The 22,351-nt window shown below is 49.0% G+C and overlaps 1 protein-coding gene across 24 annotated transcripts in view; it reads right to left on the bottom strand.

The window, feature by feature from the left end:
• LOC149327674 (uncharacterized) overlaps positions 1–22,351 on the bottom strand; it is an 83,263-nt gene that overhangs the window by 23,403 nt on the left and 37,509 nt on the right. For 10 of the 24 annotated variants that reach the window (XM_089564117.1, XM_089564114.1, XM_089564124.1 and 7 more), the window contains 4 exons: positions 7,597–7,774; positions 2,790–3,019; positions 519–638; positions 286–458 (listed from right to left, as the gene is read on the bottom strand). In XM_089564117.1, the coding sequence (XP_089420243.1) occupies positions 286–458; positions 519–638; positions 2,790–3,019; positions 7,597–7,774 (701 nt within the window). Of the gene's footprint in view, positions 1–285; positions 459–518; positions 639–2,789; positions 3,020–7,596; positions 7,775–16,187; positions 16,298–22,351 lie in introns of all 24 variants that reach the window. The other 14 variants (XM_089564122.1, XM_089564135.1, XM_089564129.1 and 11 more) reach the window with 4 other exon arrangements.

Genomic DNA, 22,351 nt, shown 5'->3' with positions numbered 1-22,351 from the left:
GTGCAAACTGTCAACTGAAGTTTTTATTGCAATGAGCACACATATATAAGCTTCACATGTCATGAAGCTTATATATGTGTGCTCATTGCAATAAAAACTTCAGTTGACAGTTTGCACACCAGAGTTTGTGTCGTCCCTGTGTTGTACCAGGTCTCTTTCAAAAGCGCAATTGTGTGTGACCCTGTTTTTATTTATTCAATACTGCCAGCCGCCTTTTGGTGGCCAAGACAGCTGCACCTTCTGCAGCTGGAGAAACAGTGCCCCCCCCCCTGGAAGAAGACCCACCCTGGGGAGGCCTCCAGCAGCAGGGCAAGCAAGAGTGTGGCCTGGCCCTCCTCCTCGCCAGCTGCCGCATAGGCATCGTAGTCCAGCAGCGCCCTGAACACGAGGCCCCCGTCTGTGCACAGCTGGGCCACCAGGGCACTGGCCACCAGCTCAATGTCCAGCACGGTCGCATGCTGCACCCCCCCCCCCCCCCCCTCTCAGTCAGGGACAGGACAGCAGCAGCAGCAGCTCACCTGTGCCACCGGATGGTGGGGAGCCGTGCTGAGGGAGAGCAGCGTGGCATCCAGGTCCACCTGCTGCTGCACCCCGACCGAGGACCAGCCCCACTTGGGCTTCCGCTCACCTGCACCCTGCTGGGGGAAGAGCACTTGCAGTTCTTGCACACTAGGTGGCTAGGGTTACAAACTTGCCCAGCCCTTTTCCCAAAGTCCACATCTGCAAATAAGTGGATCATAATAGCAACCGACTACCTGACCCGCTACGGCGAGGCAAAAGCCCTACCGAACGGAACAGCAGCAGAAGCCGCCAAATTTTTCACGGACTGCATTCTTCTGCGACACGGCTCATCACAGACAGAGGAACAGCATTCGCAGTGGAACAGACGCAAGCCATTCTCCATTACAGCCAAACCAGCCACCACAGGACAACTGCATACCACCCGCAGACCAACGGACTGACCGAGCGCCTCAACAAAACCATCGCCGATATGCTCGCCATGTATGTCCATGCCGAACACAAGACCTGGGACGTCATCTTGCCTTACGTAGTCTTCGCCTACAACACCGCTGTGCAGGAGACCACCCAGGTGACGCCTTTTAGGCTCGTCCATGGCAGAGAGGCCACGACCACGCTGGACGCCATGCTACCCAACATTACCCAAGAAGAAAACATCAACGTCGCCGCCTACCTTCAACGCACAGAAGAAGCCCAAAGTCTTGCCAGATTACGGATCAAAGACCAGCAGCAGACCGACGCCACACACTACAACCTACAAGCAGAGAATGCAAGCCAGACAGATTCTCGGTTTGGACGACTATTTGCCGCCATGAATTGAGTGAAAAACTTTTGCGCCGCTATTTCGGCCCGTACAAGGTTTTTTGTCACGTAGGTAAACTGGTCTATGAAAAAGTCCCTGACCAACTACATCCCAGCAACGCTGGGTACAACCAGAAGTTGTCTATGTCGTCCGTCTAAAGCCATATTATGCGTGCTAAAGGACGCCGTGTTTCCACACCCAGTGTATATTTTTCCGCAATCCGTTTTTAATGGTTTCTAGTCACCTTATGTTTTAAAGCATTGGGCCAACACTCCTTTGAGAGAGGAGTAATGCCGCGAATCTTCGTAGTGTTTGTTCATTCTTCAAGGCTGCCGGCACGCCGCTTATTTTGATTCATCGCATCCAGGCAGAGCCAATTCTATGTCGTTCGAGAATGTTCTAGTAACTTTTCTAGCTTTCTCTCGAATGTTCGCTATCAGCTTTAAAAAGAGCACGGCCGAGGGTGGCGGGCATTCTGTTCGACGACTGCCGAGCACGCTTGTTGCTACGCCGCCGCCGAGTGATTCAGTTCTTTGCGGGCGCAAGTCAGCCCAAACAAAGAGCTTCGTTTAGAAGCCATTCTCGCTGTTTTCCTGTTCGCCGGACTGCAGTCACCGCTACATGACAATAAGGTTCGGTAATTTATTCCAGTCGCTTATGGTTGCAGGAAAAAATGAAAATTTAAACATGTTATTCAGAGCAGCATACTCTTGAATCATTTTACCATTATCAAAACGGGAGCTTGCATGCGAGGTTTTAGCGGTAATGAAATTATGATTGTTCATTAGGATCTGTTTATTGTACATTAGGTATAGGTACGTTAACTGACATTCACAACATCTGGATTTAAGTGTGTCAAGGCCAATTTACCTGATCATTTCTGTTGGGCTATCAGTTTTTTTTATATTTGTTGCAAATGAATCTAGCTGCGGTTCTTTTGAGTCTTTCTAACCTGGCTATGTTTTTGTCACTTAAGGGGTCCCACAGGTACGAAGCGTACTCCAAACATGGTCTGACTAACGCTTCATATGCTGCCAACTTAGCAAGGACAGGGCTTTTGAAAGCGCATGCCAGACAAACCAGAGAGACTTAAAGGCTTTGGTGCAGATGTTACTAATATGGGCATTCCATCGTAGATCTTCTGTACTAGTAACGCCTAGATATTTTACACACGGTTATTCTTTAAAGGACAACTCCGGTGATTTTTCAGCCATTTTAAGTTAGTGGCTGTTTTATGTTCCTAAGAACCTCCTGTAATGTGTACGATACAAGGTTTTCAAAAGCAACCCTAAAATAATTTTCAAACAGCAAAAAACGCAAAACTTGAATCCGAAACTGCAAAACTGAAACTGGGGAGGCTGTGATGTCACTGGTGTGTTCGCCGTGCTGTGAACTGCCCGAAGATATTGCAACTACCCTGAGCCGCGCTGTCGACAGAGTGCGGAGGACAGCGAGCCTTTAGAAAGACCTGGAATTCAGGCTGGTTCACAGCAACGCAATGTGCAGCGATTCCACTGGACACGTCGCTTTCAGCAGACAGAGATGACAAGTGAAGTGAAGTGAACAGACACGTCGAATCATTCCCCTTTCCGAAAAGGGGCCCTTCCGCCGCCCTCAGCAAGGCTCCTGGGCATTTGCACCCTCTCGTAGATGCTTCCATTCCCTGGCCTGTGGGAAGCTGCGCAGACCGGGGAAGTCCTGTACGGCACAAAGGGGAACCTTTTCAGACATAATAAATGACTGTTACGAGGACAGCACGGGCGCTTACTCCCAAGCGACAGCATGCGAAATATATAGCCCCCCTCCCAGCGTATGTGCACACGTACAAGGCACCCAGAGACACCATACAAAAATTTTAAAAACAGAAGTGTCAGTAACGCAGCTCAGACATGAAGGGCACTTACTGTGACAAGATCCATGCATGGTGTGTCTGGGTGCCTTGTGCGCAGACGCTGGGAGGGCCACATGTTTTGCTTACAAGGGCAGGCCAGTTGGTGAACCACGATTCTTTAAAAGACAGCGCTGACTTACAACTAAATTTATTCATGGAAAATACATGTATATATACACAAGGCAAGATGTGCGAAGGTGGCAAACTGGTAAAATGCGCCAAAAAAAATTGAGAAAAAACCTAATGACGTGTCGCGCGCTTCGCCAAGTACGCCCGTTCTTTCTCAAACAGCGCAAGAGAAGGGGTGCTGACGCAAAGGTCACCCAGAGCTGATATCCTTTGGGCCTCAATTATTTCCCTCGTGGTTCGGTCCACGCTTCTTCTGAAAGTTTGGCACCTATGAAACATGGGTTTACACACTTCCTGATTTTCTTTTGTGCATTCAGAGCAGTGAAGCAGCAGGTTGCGGTCTTTGTAGGTAGCCAAATCATTTTTATGTTCCCTTAATCTGTCGTTGAGGCAACGCCCTGTTTGTCCGACGTATATTTTTCCACAAGATAGCGGAAGTTCATAAACAATCCCTTCAGTACAATCTACATACCTGTTTTGATGCTTTTTCTTGCATGCAACCCTTGGCTTTGTCACGGGGCAACTCATGCGACTAAGGATGGAGAGCTCACACGGGGCGGAAAAGGCCACGCGAACATCTGAACGCTGCGCTAGCTTCTTTAAGTTGTGCGAGAATGTATGCATGTAGGGAATTACTGCCGTTTTTTTCTGCTTCCTTGATGACACTGTGTTCGCCTTTTTGTTCGTGCTTGAGCAAGGCCTCTGCGACAGATATCTGTGGATGCTTCGGGCGGCCTGCTGACGTTAGCCTGAACGACTGCCGAGCGAAACTGTAGTCTTGTAAGTGCTCACAAGATTTCTTCAGGGCGTTCTTGAAACATGAATTAACAATAGCTCTCTTAACCAGTTTGGAATGCGCTCATTGAAATTGAAGTAGTGGCTTGGTGGATTGGGGTTCATATGCCCAACAAACGTGATTGTCAGTAAATACAATCTTTAGATCTAAAAAGCGAATTGTTCCATGTTCCGGAAGTTCGTGCGTCAGAGTTAGTGGTTTAAGACCCTCACGAAAAATGGTGAGTGTATTAAAAACATCATGCTCGTAAAATCCAGAGCTGATGTTAAAAATCACTAAAAAGTCATCTACAAATCTAAAAACTTTAAAAACATTGGTTCCTTCAAGACTGTCGCGCAGTAGTCGGTCATATTTGGATAAAAGTAAATCGCAAAGAATGGGAGGCAATGCAGGAACCAATGCAAATTCCTTCTTTTTGGAGATAAAAGCTGTCTTCCCACTTTGCGAAAGTTGAATTTAGATAAAAAGTTAAAAGTTCTAAAAAAGCATTTGTGTGCTCTCTCTTGATTAAACAGTTGGAGTAAGCGCCCGTGTTGTCGTCTTTCTTGTGTTGTGTCCCCGTTGCGCTTAGAAATCATTTATTATGTCTGAAAACCAACTGGCTCAGCAGTTGACCCTCTTAAAGAACCTTCTCAGCTCCCATCTGTTTCACGCAGCCACACGGGACGACAGGAATTATCTGTGACAAGACATGAAATGCACTCCCATTCCACAAAGCACCAGCGAGTAAGCACAGCAACTGGCTGCGACGGAGCACGTCAGGTGAACACCACCCATACGCACCCATGGCCACTCATGACAAACACGAGCCAAGCATGAATGAGACGACACTTATGATACGCACTGTGGTTATGGCACTCAGGTCGAAAGTCCCCCGGATGAGGTGCAAAAAAAGACACAGGCACCAGAAGCCCACGTGCAGGCTGCATGATCGCTGCTGCGAGCGTTGAAAACGCTAATGCGAGAATGATGAGCATGGGACAGAAAGCAGCATGCCCTGTCTTCATCATCATCATTTATTTGACCCTTAAAGGCCCCTGGGAGGGGGGGGGGAGTAGTACATTCAACATGACTCACATTGGTGGGAAAAAAAATAATTAAAAAAAGAACAAACAAGAAAAAACACACACAACAAAAGCATAAAGAGAAATAAAGTCACCAAAGGGAAATGAAACAGTTTATACGGCAAGATAACACATCAAACGTTCTTTAAACCTTACTGGATCGCTTTCAATGACAACCGATTCCGGAAGCCGATTCCAGTCTCGAATAGCGGCTGGCAAAAGAGATTTCTTAAAGGCATTAGTTGATCCGCGTAAACGTTGGATGCTCATGGAGTTGAATAAACGGGATGACGTGCGCACAGGAGGGACTAGAAGGGACTCGCGTAGGTTAGGATAGTTGTGATATAATTTGTGCAATAAACATAGGCGAGAAACTTTGCGTCTAAGGGCTAGTGAGCTGATAGCGATGGATGACTTGATAGCGGTAATGCTGTGGTGAAAATCGTAATCTGAAGTAATGAAGCGTGCCGCACGATTCTGAATGGATTCAATGGTGTTAATTAAGTAAGCCTGGTGAGGAGACCAAATTGCTGATGCGTACTCAAGTTTAGTGCGAATGAAAGTCTCGTATGCTAGTTTACGGATTGATTGCAGAGACAGTGAAAGTGACCTTCTAAAAAAAACCCAGTGTTCTTGATGTATCAGCAACGAGTTGAGTGATGTGTTTTTCCCACGTCAGTTTGCTGCTGATTGTGACACCTAAGTACTTATATGATTCAACCTGTGAAAGGATAGTTGATTGAAGAGAATAAGGATACGTAATATTGGAATGCTTGCGTGAAATTTGCATAAATTTGCATTTAGTGATGTTTAGCTCCATCAACCATTCGAAACACCAATTATCTATTTTTTGTAAGTCGTTTTGTACGATAACCTGGTCGTCGTGAGAGGAAATGCGACGATATAACACAGAGTCGTCTCCGCGAAAAGACAAATGGACGAAGATATGCCGGATGGGAGATCATTGACAAATATGAGAAAGAGCAGGGTCCCAAGCACAGAACCCTGCGGCACGCCTGAAATCACTTGATGAGTTGCTGAATGATAACCGCCGATGACGGTATATTGAAACCGGTTAGTGAGGAAACAGTTAATCCAGGATAATGTGAGGGGATCAATATTGAGGCAAGAAAGTTTAGACATAAGACGTCGGTGCGGGACGCGATAGAATGCTTTTGAAAAGTCTAAAAATATGACATCGGTTTGAAATAATCGGCTTGAAGCAGCTTACTGTGAGGCTGCCCGAGTAACGCCGAGTGACTGATGTAAAAGCTCGTTAATCCAAACTTGAAGGAACTGGAAAAATGTAGCAATTATCCAAAGTCTGGACTATGAAATGATCCTGACAAAACTGACACAAACCGCTTTCACTGCCTTTTGGTTAAAGACATGCACCCTGCTTGTCTGCTGCTGAGATGGGCACAGTGCTTTCTACATTTCCGCCAATGCTCTGCTGTGCAGCTCCGAAAGAATGAGGGCCCCCTGGTGATGGAGCTGTCTCACAGCAGGCACGGCACGAGCGAGGGCGCCCAGTTGGGGGAATGCGCATCCAAGTGAAGATATTGACAACAGAAAAGAACACATCAGCACGGCAGAATCTTGAGTCATACAGACATCGTCTAACACACTAAACAGGACTCTACATTCTATCTAGGCTAAATCATTAAAAACGCTACTGAGTGCTACAAAAGGACGGATCCGTGCGCCGATTGCTTCATAGTGAACAAGGGAGCCGTAGCGCTCCTAAAACGTCGTTCCATCTTTATTGACTTTGGCCAGTGACCAGCAATCCTCATCACCATGATTCCTGACCAGACGGTATGCCGTCAAACCCTCGACTGCAGCTGTGCTCTGTTGGCTGGCTGATGTGTGGCTGCCATTTTTCTTTTCTTCAAATTTAAGCAGCGCTAACTTTTACGAGGAATACACAGAGGTCATGACAGGACGGGCGCTGACTCCAGCTGTGTTTATTGAACACGTTTTTCGTGGAACACACCAGAAAAGACGACCGTGAGCGCATGCGCATCTGCGTCTGACCACAGAAGGACAGGCCAAGAAAACGGGACGGGGGGCAAGAGTAAAGTGAGGTCACTTTTTTCCTTCTCAATGGTGACAGCAAAGGTAGGTTAAGGTGAGCAGAACGCATTTCGCCCCTTTATTTCAAGCAGTCTGAATTCGCTGGCATGCAGGGAGACAGAGGTGGGGCTGACGCACATGTCGCCTCTTGCCTTGATAGAAAATGCTTCGGGTAATTCCCGAGCTAATCTATCTTTGCTCGTGGTCAGAATTCTGATCCTGTCAAGCCGTGGCTCACAGTTCTCATCGTTTAGGTCCTTGCAAGAACGGCAATCGCCACGCACTGGAAGAGAAGTCGAGCTGACAGACACACACACACCTGCAGGTCCAGCAGCAGCAGCTCCTGTCCCATGGGCAGCAGCAGCTTTCCCCGGCCCAGCAGCCGAGGCCAGCCCCCCCCCCCCCCGGGGCACAGGTAGCTGGCGTGCAGCAGGGGAGGAGGCCCCCCTTCCCGGCCCGGCACCCCCTCCAGGGTCACGTGCCACACATCCAGCCGGCTGCACACAACAGGCCCCCAAGATTTCCAGAGGAATGCATAGGAGAATGTCTCCATCTGAGCTGCTCATTAAAGGGAAACTGCACAGATTTTAGAAATCAACAAGCTCAAGAGGGTCGACTGTGTGAAACTTGAATGAATGAATGAATGAATGAATGAATGTTTATTTTCGACAGAAATACAAAAAAAGTCTGTCGAGGAGGCTGAAAAAAAGGCAACGAATGCCTGACTAAGTGTCAGCCCCCTTTCTGAAAACACAAAACACTCGAGCAACAGGGGGTAAGAAAAATTACATAAAGTATATACATACACTTAAAATGGAAGGTAAGTAACATGCAATCAATAATAAAAACAGTGAACGCAAGTTACACTTTCAAGGAAAACAATCACAGCTGAATAGATAACAGGTACAAGTTCACTTTCTTTTGAAGTTTCCTAGGTAAACTTGCAGGTAAAGCATGCCAAGTCTTTTTGGGCTAACACTTGAAATGGTGACATAACCACCGATTAAAATGTGGACATCCTTCAAGCTTCTCAGCAGCGCACAACGCCAAGTGGGGGACGCATGATGACGTCATCGAAGGCATCGGTACATTTCCAACGCACAAACACCTGGTTTGAAGGGAAAAAAACAAACGCCTCAGACGACAAAGCCCACCTAGCATTGTTTGGCAGCGTCTAACGAGTCAGGGCAGGGTGTGGCTGATGCCAGCGGTAATTAGAAATCATACCTTCCGTGACATCACACTGAACATCCCTGCACACCTGCCGTGCATTGAGGAGAAGTGCAAAATTCAATCGTCGATTACATCACTATTTTAAATGCTAGTGCAAAACCACTTGGCATGGTTTACCTACAGCCTATACAGTTCTCGTGCATTGTTGCGCTTACGAGGGAACTTGGACACAATCAGGGACGACACAGAACAGATGTGCGCAAATGTGTTGTCCCTGATTGTGTCCAAGTTCCTTCGTAAGCGCAACAATGCACGAGAATAACAACCACCAACTAGCCCAATTTGAAACTCTCCTAAAGCCTATACAGATTTGAATCCTTCAATATCACGAAATTAGCGAAAAAGGGGTGCACGTGCCCTTTAACGGGAAATTAACAGATGAAAGGAGAGAAAGTACAAGGAGAAATGACAGATGATTTGCGTACTTAGGCCAAATTCAAATCAGCTGCGCTAGCAGTTCGTTTTGCACTCTGGCGTTGAGATAGCAATAATGGGTTAGCGACCCTACGTCTCTAGGGGTCTTCCTCCTGTCGAGCACTTCCCTTCTATGGCAGCTGCTGCCACCAGGGGGGGATGTGCAATGCCAGTGCACGTTAAGGAACCCTCATAGCCTGAGTCACTTTGGGATGTTAAACCCCCGTAAGCCAAACCAGGTTGCTCTTAGTGGGCAGCCTCTCAGGAGTGATGGAGCTGCCGCCTGACACGGCGAGCAGAGCTTCACTGCGTCCGTTGCGTCCGACTATTTAAAAGTTGAAATTTATTTTCTTTCTTTTCTACAGAAACAGGGAGCCGGGGCAAAAGGCCAATTGGCCTGACGCAGTCCCAGCACCTGCAGCAGGGGCAGCGGTGTGCAGCACATACCATGGATACACAAGCATGATAACATCACCGCAACAAAATACAAAGAATTGGTGACACTATTTACACAAAACGAGATGGACAAGCACTGTATTACAAAGTGTGGCCTCAGTATATAACACACAGGAGATATAATCTATATACATATTATAGCGCCCGGCGACGCTATAAAGCGCAGGCGCTGAGATCGGCGTTCCCGCGACAGAAGAAAATAAAGAACGACAGCGCGTGCTCGGAGCGCACGCCCGGCACGGGCAGTTCGGAACTAGAAGCCTGCCACGCTGGTCGTCTCTCTCTGGTGCTCCGCTGCGACCCCGCAAATCCTCAACAGTGGTGACCCGGACGTGATCGTGCCTTCTATCCCAGCGGCGTCCTAGCATGGCGTACTGGCAGCACCCAAGTTTCGACCCGCCGCTCCCGGCGTTCCGGCCTGCAGGCGTCGGCGGGTGGTTCGCCCAACTGGAGGCTGCGATGTACCTGAACGGCATCACCATCCAGCCGTTTAAACACGCAGTCCTCTGCGACATCCTCCCGCCCGACCTCCTGCGTCAGCTCACCTACTCTGCCTTCGGCGGCCGGCCATACGATGAGCTGCATGCGGCCGTCTTGGCGGACTTCGGCGCCTACTACGTTCCGCCGCCGCTCTACGACGTAGCGGACCCGTTTTCGCCGCCGCCAGCCTCTGGCCCTGCACCGGCCTCGCTCGCGCCCACGCAGCCTTCATCAGAACCCGGCCCGCCTCAGCAGCCCCTTGCCGCTTCGCCGCCACTCCAGTCCAGCATCTCCGGCCCGGCTTCTTTAGCACCGACCGCATCAGACGCTGCCGCATCGCTTCCGACAGCACATCCTGCTACCCCGGTTACTCTAGCAGCACTGTGCGGTGACTCCACAGCCCCAAGTCCGCACTCATTCCCTCAGCAGCTCGGTGAGGTGCCTGGCCCACCGCGGTTTGCCACGTCAGCGAACTCAGCGACAGATGCGCCTCGCGCCACCCTGTTCAGCGCCTCCGGCCATACCGCCTCCCACAAGGATGACACAGCGTCTACGGCACAGCCCGGTGAGCAACTTCTCTCATCTGCAATAGCGCCGCCGTCAGTCGAGCTCTTCCTGGACGAGTGCCCCATTCCACCAACTTCTGTGACCTACTGCGTAGCATCGCTGCCAGCCCAAAGCTCACCTGCCGCCTCATCGCTCATTCCGGCAAAGCCGTCAGTCACTGACCTGAGCGATCGTGCTAAAGGCGAAGTGAGATTGCCGCCGCCGCAGCATATGCCACACACCAGCCCCACTATCCCGGCGGCCACATCGCCTGCCCAAGAGGCCCCACCCCAAGCTCTTAGTACTGTCAACCACTTCTCGGAGTCTGACCCTGGCAGCTCGACACTGCCGCAGCAAGCGTCTTTCGTGCCTGACTTAAGCCACCTTCGGCAACGAATGGTCGAGCTTCACCCACCGAGTAGTGTGGCAACTCTCCATCCACCAGCTGTGTCTCTTGCTGTCCGCCAGCCGTCTGATGTAGCAGTCTCAACTACACGGCCTGTCACTGCCACAACCTTCTTGCAGACACCCACAGCCGACCATGCCCACATGCGCATCGACACTGGCGAGGTGCTCCGGACTGCCACTCCCGTTTCAGCCAAGCACCTGAGATTGAGCCCAGCAACTTGCTCCGGCATCGTCACAGCTGTCACCGTTGTGTCGACGGTCCCACCACATCTGCTGTCAGTCCATGGAGCCGTTTCGGCTGCTCCTGCGCTTGTGATCGCGTACACGGTGCGTGAGATCCCCATGGACATCAGCTGCAACGTTCCAACACCGCTGACACTTGTGTCAGCGGGCAGCACTACAGTCGGTGACGGCCCGACCATGGCCTCCCCTGCCCCCATGTCCATTGTCAGCTCGGCACCCTGCATCATTCGCCCTTTGCGCAGCAGCCAGGCTCGTCCACCTGAGCCGGCGCACTCCACCCAACTGCTCTTCCCGGCCCCTGACCTGAACTTACCGGACCTTGCAGCGACCCCGTGGGGACACTGTTACTCTAGCTGCCTGCTTGCCTGCCGTGGCTACTCCATCTCTGCCCCGTCGGCACGTACCTTCCGACGTTCCGTCTAGGCGGGGGGCCCTGTAGCGCCCGGCGACGCTATAAAGCGCAGGCGCTGAGATCGGTGTTACAGCGCGCGCTAGAAGAAAATAAAGATGGACAGCGCGTGCTCGGGACTAGAAGCCTGCCACGCTGGTCGTCTCTCTCTGGTGCTCCGCTGCGACCCCGCAAATCCTCAACAATATAAATGCAATGGCATAACAAAAATGCAAGTAAAGAAGCACTGCATACATTAGAGACAGTGTCAATAGAACACAACATACACAATAATTATACAAAAGAGATGCACAGGCACTGCACAGAAAACAAACTGTGTAAACATTGAATTTTTACCGAAGACTAAAAGCGTAGCAATTTAATAAAGTAACATGGTATGCAGTAAAAAAGTAAAAATAGCAAAATGTACGCCAAGAACGAGACAACCTTAGGAAACTTTTCATGTTAATAAAGGGTCGGTTTGTAACAAAAGCATCTTGATTTTTTTTTTTTTAAACCATTTAGAGAGATGGTAAATTCAGTTTTAAGGCTAAACACATTGAGAATAGTTGGTACGGATTCTTGGTACCACTTTCATTATTTTGCGGAACGGGTACCTCATTGTCGGGGTATCATTGGTGCAATCATCTAATCGATTTTTGCGTACATGCTGCAGCAGGCGAAAGTTATGACTATAGTTGGTGCAGTTCTCCATGGTCCAACTAGGAGAAACCCCCAAGGGGGAGTCAGCTGGATTTAGTCCACCCAGGGGAGCAGATCCCTTCGGCCTCACCCCACCGTGGTCAGCACAACTGGCGGGGCGGTCGTCTCACGCTCCATCCCAGGACCAATTTCTCTCCAATCAATGGTGCTAACCTTGCACACACTGGTGTAGTTTAGATTCGCGCATCATGTACACATAACTGTCAATACTTATCTGTTTTGATCCCGGCTGTGTCATGTGATGGTTGTTAGAGCGCATAAAAGGCAATACTGGAAGCGTTTTTCGAATAAAAGTTGGAAGTTCTGCACTCTATGTGAGTACGTCTTTTCTGTCTCTGTCCGTGTTTTTTTCGTGCAGTTTAATCATGAACGACAAGCAAATTCCTAGGCCTAGAATTTTTGCACCACTGACAGACCTGCAAACTAGCGCACATTTATTGTTGGTCAGACCTCATTTGCTTCCTTAACACTTTACTATGACAGGATGAATTACTAAAATATTTTTTCCCTCCAAACTGCGCCGTACTGGGACAACCTGCTATTCTATCTCCAAGTGTGATATAAGCAAAAGTGTTCAAAAACTAGCAGGGTTTCACAGCCTTTGTGTCATTATTACATTCTGCAGCTTCCTCTGCTTTCCACGGCTGCATTTTTCGTGCGCTACGGTGTTTTGTGATTTTGCATTACGTGCACACTTTTGTTATGTGCACTCCTGCTTGCGTCCAGGCCCGCAGAACAGGAACTGTTTCCAATTCTTAAGTCTGCTTCTTTGTAAATGGCTCAACTATGCTTCGTCTCACAAGATGTGTGCATCCTTACGGAGCTCTCTCCTCCAAGCAATCAAGCAATCAGCAATTGAAAACATAGTTTGGACTGGTAGATTTAGAAGGTGCCTCAAGCCCTAGACAAAACCTATGTGGAGGCCGGCTGTCAGGTTGCCATTTTCCAACATGGCGTTGGCGGAGTCGCCTGTGTCGCCATACTCTGACAGTCCGCTGTTTTCCCAAGCAGGCGATCCCAGTTGGCTTCTTGAAGTGCTTTGCGTTGAGAGTGGGGACAGTTCAAGTACGAATGCGCTCACCCAGGTCAGCGAGCGAACGCTTTACGAGTGGACAACGCAGACGTTGAAGGCGGGCCAAATGTTGTCCCCGAAGAAGCCAGCAGCGTTACAGTGATAGACAACGCACCATATCATTCTGTGAAGCAGGATAAAGTGCGGCGGATGAGTAGCCTCAAAAAAGGACATACAGACTTGGCTGTCTCGAAAAGTTGTCGAGTGGAGTAGCAACATGGTGAAGGCTGAGCTCATGAAGCTCGTCAACAACGTGAACCCAGGTGGGGACCGATACCGTGTGGACTGCATCGCCGAAGCTGCTGGCCGTCTCATTGTGCGCTTGCCACCCTGCCACTGCCAACTGAACCTGATAGAGCTTGCTTGGAGCGATGTCAAGGGCTTCGTCGCCAGTCAAAACAAGACGTTTAAGCTATAGGACGTGGAGCATCTGGTTTGGCAAGGCATCATGCAAGTCAGTGCTGAGAAATGGAAGAATAACGTGCAGCATGTTATTAGTGAGGAAGATGGGATGAGGAAACTGGACCATGTCATCGACGATGTTGCTGACCAAGGACCGCCTACTGTTGTCGCCCTGGAGGACGACACAGCTGAACGGAGTTGTGATGAGATGAGCCCCTTCAGCGTGCTCGCAAAAGTCGGGACCATCCAGTACTGTCACAGTGAGAGTAACGAAAATGAGAACGGCATCGTCTCTCACGACATATGGCAGATGCTGTAGAGGAGGGTTCTGGATTAATTTTGGCCGCTTGTGAGTTGACTTTCGCGCAGCACATGGGCTTGTTTTGCATTTCGCCAACATCGACATTCGACTGCCTCGGCCTGCATTCGACGCAGCTCAATAGTGTAGTGACCGTGATGGAATAAATAAATTCATATACACATGACAGGAACATTGAAAATAAATGTCACCTGACAACGCAGAAACTGATACAAACAGGTGGCGACAAAAAAAAAAGAAAAAGTGGGGCCAGTCTCTTTGGAACGGGCGTCCACCTGTCCCAGAACACACAGATGAAAGAATTAAAAAGACATCAAGTGCCACCTGCTAGAGGTAGAAATAAGCTAACTACTAGTACGCCTTCTTTAACATGGATGGAGCCACCTGTCAGTAATTGCCGAGGCGACAGGCACGTAGGAACCCACTAATGTGGTGCACGCCATTCCGATTGGAGGTGTGGGGACGCCTTCGTCCCCTGCGTTCGCTTTCCCGCATCGCACACCCCACTGTTGTTAGCTCCTCCGAAACGCGCTCTTCTCAGTTTTGGTTACTTTAACTAACAGGGTAGGGCGCTCGCGTCGTAGCGACACCAGCGCCACGGATGGCGTGTTTTGCCGCTCGCATGCGGGGGAAGGCTAGCTCTCTTCTCCCTGGGATCGGGAAGCGACCGGACGTTTCGCTCGCAGCTTCGCTCTTCGTCGACGGGCGCTCTTGGTCGGAACTGGCTCCCGCCGAGCCCGTCCCGCTCGGCCTCGGAGTTTATCCCTCTGCCCTACCGTGGGCGAACGTTCGCTCGTAACCGTGCTGGTGAGTCGGACATCCACGATTCCTCAGTGTATTTTGTTGCTAGCTGGCGTTATTGTTGCTGTAGCAATAAATGCCTTGTTAGTGTCAGCCAGTGTGTCGTTCCTTTGTTCCCGCAGAGCAAGGCCCGCCGTGGTCGCCGTGTGCTCGGTAGCGTACGCGACCACGGGGTGGGGTCCGCGCGGCTTTGAACTGTGTCAGCCGTGCTTAAACAGGGAGAACGTATTTATCTCCCCCGATTTAAACCCCACAGAGGAGAGAAATCCACCTTTCGTAGTGCTGCAAACATCTTGTTGGTTTATTGGTTTATTGGGGTTTAACGTCCCAAAGCGGCTGAGGCTATGAGAGACGCCGTAGTGAAGGGCTCCGGAAATTTCGACCACCTGGGGTTCTTTAACGTGCACTGACATCGCACAGCACACGGGCCTCTAGAATTTCGCCTTCAAGAAATTCAGCCGCCGCGGCCGGGACCGAACCCGCGTCTGAGACGGAGTGTAATGACACAGCAGGCAGAAAATATAAGCTTAGTTTTTGTGCTCTGACGTTTATTACGCGATATGGTTTTACTATTACCACGTCAGTCAGGCTGATGATGATGATAATGATGACATCCTGCTTGGAAAACTGGCTGTACTGCCATTAATTGGGAGTCAAAGAAAAAATATTTCCCCTGGATTACGGTGGCTAACGTACCCGTACTCAAAAACAAATATAAAAATTTTGTTACTGCCGCTAAAGTTCAAGAAATTGGCATGCTGCCAACTAATAACAATTAGCACATGGTCCATTTTGGGTAGCTAGTGTGAGTGTGTAAAAGACCAAATCAAAAGACTTGAAGGCCCAGAGATAGGCGAAAATTTTTTTACCCAACAAATGTCTTCCTATTTTCCCACAACACTTGCCTGAAAATGGGAAACTAGAAGGAAATGGATGCTGGCAGGAAGTTGTGCTTCCTTTTCTTCCCCACAGCTTGCTGCTTTTTTTTTTGCTTGTTTTATGGAGGCTCAACGTCCCGCAGCGACTCAGGCTACGAGGGACGCCGTAGTGAAGGGCTCCGAAAACTTCAACCGCCTGGGGCTCTTCAACGTGCACTGACGTCGCACAGTACACGGGCCTCTAGAATTTCGCCTCCATCAAAATTCAGCCGCCGCGGCTGGGATCGAACCCGCGTCTGTCGGGTCAGCAGCCGAGCACCGTAACCACTGAGCACCGCGGCGGCCCCACAGCTTGCTGAGAGTGACGCCCAGCATTTTTACCTGAAAGTTATGGCTGCCGAGATCACGTTGACATCGACCTTTGCATGCAAGCTCCATGTTACAATGAGTACATGGCATGCAAATGGCATTTTTCAATCCATGAAAAACCCAGCTATGTTGTCCGTGTGATAGAAATTCCCCAGTGAAAATGAGCAAATGGACGTACCGACACTGGCCGACCACGAGCACACGGTCAGGGTCGCACGGCCACTGGGTGACGCTGATCAGCAGCTGCCCCTCCAGGCTGAGGCCCCCAAACAGCACCGCCTCACGCACCTGCCACAACATTAGCCCACACCCTGAGCCGATGCATGACGACAGCAGGGAAACTCAGGTAGTTCCGTACCTTCACAGAGTGTCTCATAATCTCAAGAAAACTGCAAGAAGATACATGTACACGTGCTCTTCTCCGCCCCAAGCAAGCTATCAGAAGTTTGTCCCGTGATGGTTAATAAGAAAAAGCCGATTTGTACTATCAACCATCAACTAGGTTTCACCCATTGCACCACTAAGGTAGTGTACAGCATTCCACTCTCTTGCAACAGTGTGTACAGAGGTCAGACTGGACGCTGTTCCATTGAGAGAGCTAGGGAGCGTCACAATCTGGTGAAAGAAGGGAAGAGCGGCAATCTTGCTATCCACTGCTGGGACTGTAATGACGAAATCCACTGGTGGCTCCGAAGCGAGGCGCTCAAATCGCAAAAGAGCACTTCAATCCAAACCGCCTCGGAGGACAGCGACCGTCGTCGAACAGCGGAACATGCAGAGCGCGCAGCGGAAGTACTGGTTCCAGAAGTTGAAGTCTCGCAATCCTGGCGCCAAAATACTCGTAAGCAGATGACGAGAAGCGGCGAGAACAGCGGTGAGCAAGCACTTCTTTCGCAATGGAACCTACCAGTCGTTTTGTTCATGTTACGCCTGAGGTGCACCGCATTTTGTGAACCTCGTAGGCAACGAGGAGCACAGTTGTTCTCTAGGTAAGTTCATAAATGAATATATATCGCATGTCTGCAGAGTGTTTACGGTACGGAACGGTTTACGGTGCGACGGTTTACCAACTCTCCCAGTCTATCACTTTAGGGCGCTTCGCAGGGGCTTCTGCGAACTGTTTCTCGAAAAATGCTTCGAAGAGGTACTTTTCGCTGTCGCTGCTGCTGTCTGAGTGCTCAGACTCGGATTCCGACGAGCTCTCATCAGACAATGGGAGGACTATTGCCATTCCATGCGATGCCATAACTGAGAGTTGCAACCGCTATGATGCAGACGACATACGCGCAAAAAACGCGCGTGAAAGAAACAAGGCTCAGTGTTTCCTGCTGACATTCCTGCACGCGGTAAAAATAACCAAAAATCACGTTTGTTTCGGAAGTGACCACATCAACCCAGTGCGCTCCGTGTTGAGCAGAGTTGCTCCAGCACGACCAGCGGAATTCGCGCGGTCGGTCCAGGTCGACCAGTGGAACTCGAATTTGTCGTCACAGAGCTGCTCCAGCACGACCAGCGGAAATCGCCATAAGTGTACACCCATTTTTCGGAAAACTAAGTTTTTTGGGCGTGGAAAGGATCGGATGGAAAGAGAGATTATTGAGGCATATCTCATTAGAAAAGCAGGTGGTCAGTGTTTTAGCACTGCTTCCTTGTCTCTTCTCGATATTGAACTGGCATTTTGGACCATTGCGGTTGATTGCCACGAGACGATAGTAGCGCTGTACTTAAGCACTGGTCTCCGCAATAAAATTCAGCTGGAAGTGCAGCATACGTCCTGTCGTACTTGTGTCTATTTTGTCCCCGTTTTTTCATGCTGCTACATTTTTACGATGGATCAATACCAACTGGCCCAAACTTGGGTGCTTTTGTGATGGAAATAGCTGTGAGTGAAACAGGAGAAACATCTCTCTTCTTCCACTCCCTCCCCTCATGGCGCGGCAGAGGTGTCCACCTAGACGCGAGACAGCTACTGCGCCACTTCGTTTCGTCAAGATGAGCTCCTCATGTCAGGGATGCTAGGAGAAGGCTTACAGTCGAGCCCACTTATAACAAGGTCACAGTAAGTGGACTCCCCATGCTACAGCCATGCTAAAGGAGGCCCTCTCTCAGCCCTATCCAGGCTCTCTAGCAAGGCCGCTGGCTCTGCGCCGAGGCACTTCCGGCAAACAGGCTGCTACAGAGACGCCACACAACTAGTCGCCACTGAAGCATCCGGCCTCCTTGTCATCATCTCCACAACAATCTTGGCAGCTGGAGAGCGCTTACACATCGCATACTGTGTGTGCTATGTGTGTGCACGGCTCTCTGATGTCATCGCCCCTGCAGACCAAGTCATCTTGAATGTCTTTGGTTATCTCAGGTCATGAATGGCAGCTTACCAATGTCCCTCAAGAGAAAAGTATACAACAGCTGTATCTTACCGGTACTCACCCATGGGGCAGACACGTGCAGGCTAACAAAGAGGGTTCAGCTTAAGTCAAGGACAACGCAGCAAGTTATGGAAAGGAAAATTATAGGTTTAACGTTAAGAGATTGGAAGCGGGCGGAGTGAGTGAGGGAACAAACGCGGGTTAATGACATCCTAGTCGAAATCAAGAGGAAGAAGTGGGCTTGGGCAGGGAATGTAATGCGAAGGCAAGGTAACCGCTGGTCCGTAAGGGTAACGGAGTGGATTCCAAGAGAAGGCAAGCATAGCAGGGGACGGCAGAAAGATAGGTGGGCGGATGAGATTAAGAAATCTGCGGGAATACAGTGGCTGCGGCTGGCGAAGGACAAGGTTAATTGGGAGAGGCCTCTGCCCTGCAGTGGGTGTAGTCAGGCTGATGATGATGATGAGCTTTGCGTGAGTGATACACTGTCGGGAATCCAACCTGAACTCTTGGGTGTTCTACTGCCGTAGTTCAGGGGCGCATAAATGCACTGAAGCAAATGCACTCCACAGCAGTGAGCTCCATCCAGTGGCTTGAATCATTTCCGCAGCCATGAACAAACAGATCTTAGCCTTTGACACATCTTCTTCCTATTGAGGTTTCAGGGTGTCAGCTAACTTAAGCGTCTTATGACACATTTTGTTCCTGATGAGGTTTCAGGGTGTCAGCTAGGTTAGCATCCTATGACACATTTTCTTCCTGATGAGTTTTAGGGTGTCAGCTAACTTAGCGTCCTATGACTTTCTTCCTGATGAGGTTTGAGGGTGTCAGCTAACTTAGCATCCTATGACACATTTTGTTCCTGATGAGGTTTCAGGGTGTCAGCTAGGTTAGCATCCTATGACACATTTTCTTCCTGATGAGGTTTCAGGGTGTCAGCTAACTTAGCGTCCTATGACACATTTTCTTCCTGATGAGTTTTAGGGTGTCAGCTAACTTAGCATCCTATGACACTTTCTTCCTGATGAGGTTTGAGGGTGTCAGCTAACTTAGCGTCCTATGACACATTCTCTTCCTGATGAGGTTTTAGGGTGTCAGCTAACTTAGCGTCCTATGACACTTTCTTCCTGATGAGGTTTCAGGGTGTCAGGTAATTTAGCGTCCTATGACACTTTCTTCCTGATGAGGTTTTAGGGTGTCAGCTAACTTAGCGTCCTATGACACATTTTCTTCCTGATGAGGTTTTAGGGTGTCAGCTAACTTAGCGTCCTGTGACACTTTCTTCCTGATGAGGTTTCAGGGTGTCAGGTAACTTAGCGTCCTATGACACTTTCTTCCTGATGAGGTTTCAGGGTGTCAGGTAATTTAGCGTGCTATGACACAATTTCTTCCTGATGAGGTTTCAGGGTGTCAGCTAACTTAGCGTCCTATGACACATTTTCTTCCTGATGAGGTTTTTGGGGTGTCAGCTAACTTAGCGTCCTATGACACTTTCTTCCTGATGAGGTTTCAAGGTGTCAGGTAATTTAGCGTGCTATGACACAATTTCTTCCTGATGAGGTTTCAGGGTGTCAGCTAACTTAGCGTCCTAAGACACATTTTCTTCCTGATGAGATTTGAAAGTGTCAGCTAACTAAGCGTCTTATGACACATTTTGTTCCTGATGAGGTTTTAAGGTGTCAGCTAGCTTAGCATGCTACGACACATTTTCTTCCTGATGAGGTTTGAGGGTGTCAGCTAACTTAGCATCCTATGACACTTTCTTCCTGATGAGGTTTGAGGGTGTCAGCTAACTTAGCGTCCTATGACACATTTTCTTCCTGATGAGTTTTAGGGTGTCAGCTAACTTAGCATCCTATGACACTTTCTTCCTGATGAGGTTTGAGGGTGTCAGCTAACTTAGCGTCTTATGACACATTTTGTTCCTGATGAGGTTTCAGGGTGTCAGCTAACTTAGTGTCCCATTACACATTTTCTTCCTGATGAGGTTTGAGGGTGTCAGCTAACTTAGTGTCCCATTACACATTTTCTTCCTGATGAGGTTTGAGGGTGTCAGCTAACTTAGCGTCTTATGACACATTTTGTTCCTGATGAGGTTTCAGGGTGTCAGCTAACTTAGTGTCCCATTACACATTTTCTTCCTGATGAGGTTTGAGGGTGTCAGCTAACTTAGCGTCTTATGACACATTTTGTTCCTGATGAGGTTTCAGGGTGTCAGCTAACTTAGCATGCTATGACACATTTTGTTCCTGATGAGTTTTCAGGGTGTCAGCTAACTTAGTGTCCCATTACACATTTTCTTCCTGATGAGGTTTGAGGGTGTCATCTAACTTAGGGTCTTATGACACATTTTGTTCCTGATGAGGTTTCATGGTGTCAGGTAATTTAGTGTCCCATTACACATTTTCTTCCTGATGAGGTTTGAGGGTGTCAGCTAATTTTAGCGCACTATGACACACTTGGCCAAGATGCATTAGCAGCTTTTATCCAAGAAACCACCCAGAAATGTCTCGTGAAAAAACTGAACTGATCTGAATGTCCGCTGAGCATCATCGTCGGCGTAGTGTGACAAAGTGATATACATGCGCCGTATGCAAACTGAGATCGGCCGAACCGAGCCACTTGTTCCAGACCTCGGTGTCATCCCTTTCCAGCTGAACAACCAGGTTTCCTGGCATTTCGAAAGGTGGTGGTATGAAGTCAGTGTGTCCCAACTTTTGGGGTCCACGTGACCAGGGTTGTTGATCCTCACATCACAGCACACCCCGGCGCTCATAAGCCGGAACCAAAATCACTCAGCGGAAATAACACGATAATAAACTATTTACCATGCACATATGAATCACGAAGCACGTATCACGCGTCCTGGGCTGATACCCAAATACCTGCAGAAGCATCTAAAACGACCGAACATAGCGGACCCTTTTCGCATCAGCAACTCAAAGGAGGTCACTGAATTTTTAGCCAAACAATATGGTGTTTTGAGGAGCTAATTTTGGCTTTTTAAAATGTTTAGGAATTGTTTTATTCTATTCCCCAAGCTGAGATGTTAGAATCGGTAAAAGAATGCACTGAGAGTTGGGGAGCGGTGAGATTTCAAAATGCTAGAGGGGTCTCGGTAGAAAATTTTGTAGCTTTTGTAGCTTGTAGTTTAGCAGAATGGAAGGTTGGGCCAGTTGGAAGCTGTTCATGATGAAAATTCTTCTTTGTCCTGTTGTCTTCTTTCTATGTCTCCGTTTTGTCTGCGCCCCCATTTTCATCTTGTAGGTTCATTGTCTTCCACTTTTATTCGTTTTAACGACAAGTTGTATGTGCAGAAAAATTAAATTTGCATAACCTCTCACATAGCTCCTATTTAGTGAAATTTTTCTAGTTTGCTGTGACAAGCGTGCTGCAGCGTGCTTGAGAGAGGAAAAACGATGCGAAATGTTTTAGATATGTGGATGATTATATTGTATTTGTGACTGAAAGCAACAAACCACAGGTTGTTAAAACAGTTTTACAAAGTCTTGGCAAATGTTCAGGCAAACTAAGGTTTACTCATGAGGTACCGTTGAATGGGTGTCTTCAGTTTCTAGAGCTGTGTTTGTACTTTGACCAGGGGCACCTTTCACGGGCATACCCGCCACTCATTCAAAAGGACATTCTGGCTTATAATTCGGCTTTCTCCAAATTGGTTAAGCGGGGTACTGCAAAAGGTTGCCTGCCCTTGAGAGGTTGTGCCACCATAAAATTGTGGACAGCCTGTAGATGCAGGCAGTTTGGTTTGATTTATGGGTGTTTAACGTCCCCAAGCGACTCAGGCCACGAGGGGATTTCGACACAGACACGGGCCTCGACCGCCACAGCTAGGATTGAACCCGCGTCCTTCGGATGAGCAGCCGATCGCCATAACCAGGGAGGCAGCGCAGTGGCTTCCCTGGTGGAACTCGGGGCAGGCGCTCATGGGAGACGGCTGAGGCACACTGGATGA

This window comes from Amblyomma mixtum, chromosome 10 (assembly GCF_055824585.1).
Source record: "Amblyomma mixtum isolate Tamu chromosome 10, ASM5582458v1, whole genome shotgun sequence".
In the NCBI taxonomy this organism is placed as follows: Eukaryota; Metazoa; Arthropoda; class Arachnida; order Ixodida; family Ixodidae; genus Amblyomma; species Amblyomma mixtum.
This window is presented reverse-complemented; position numbering and strand designations above follow the sequence as displayed.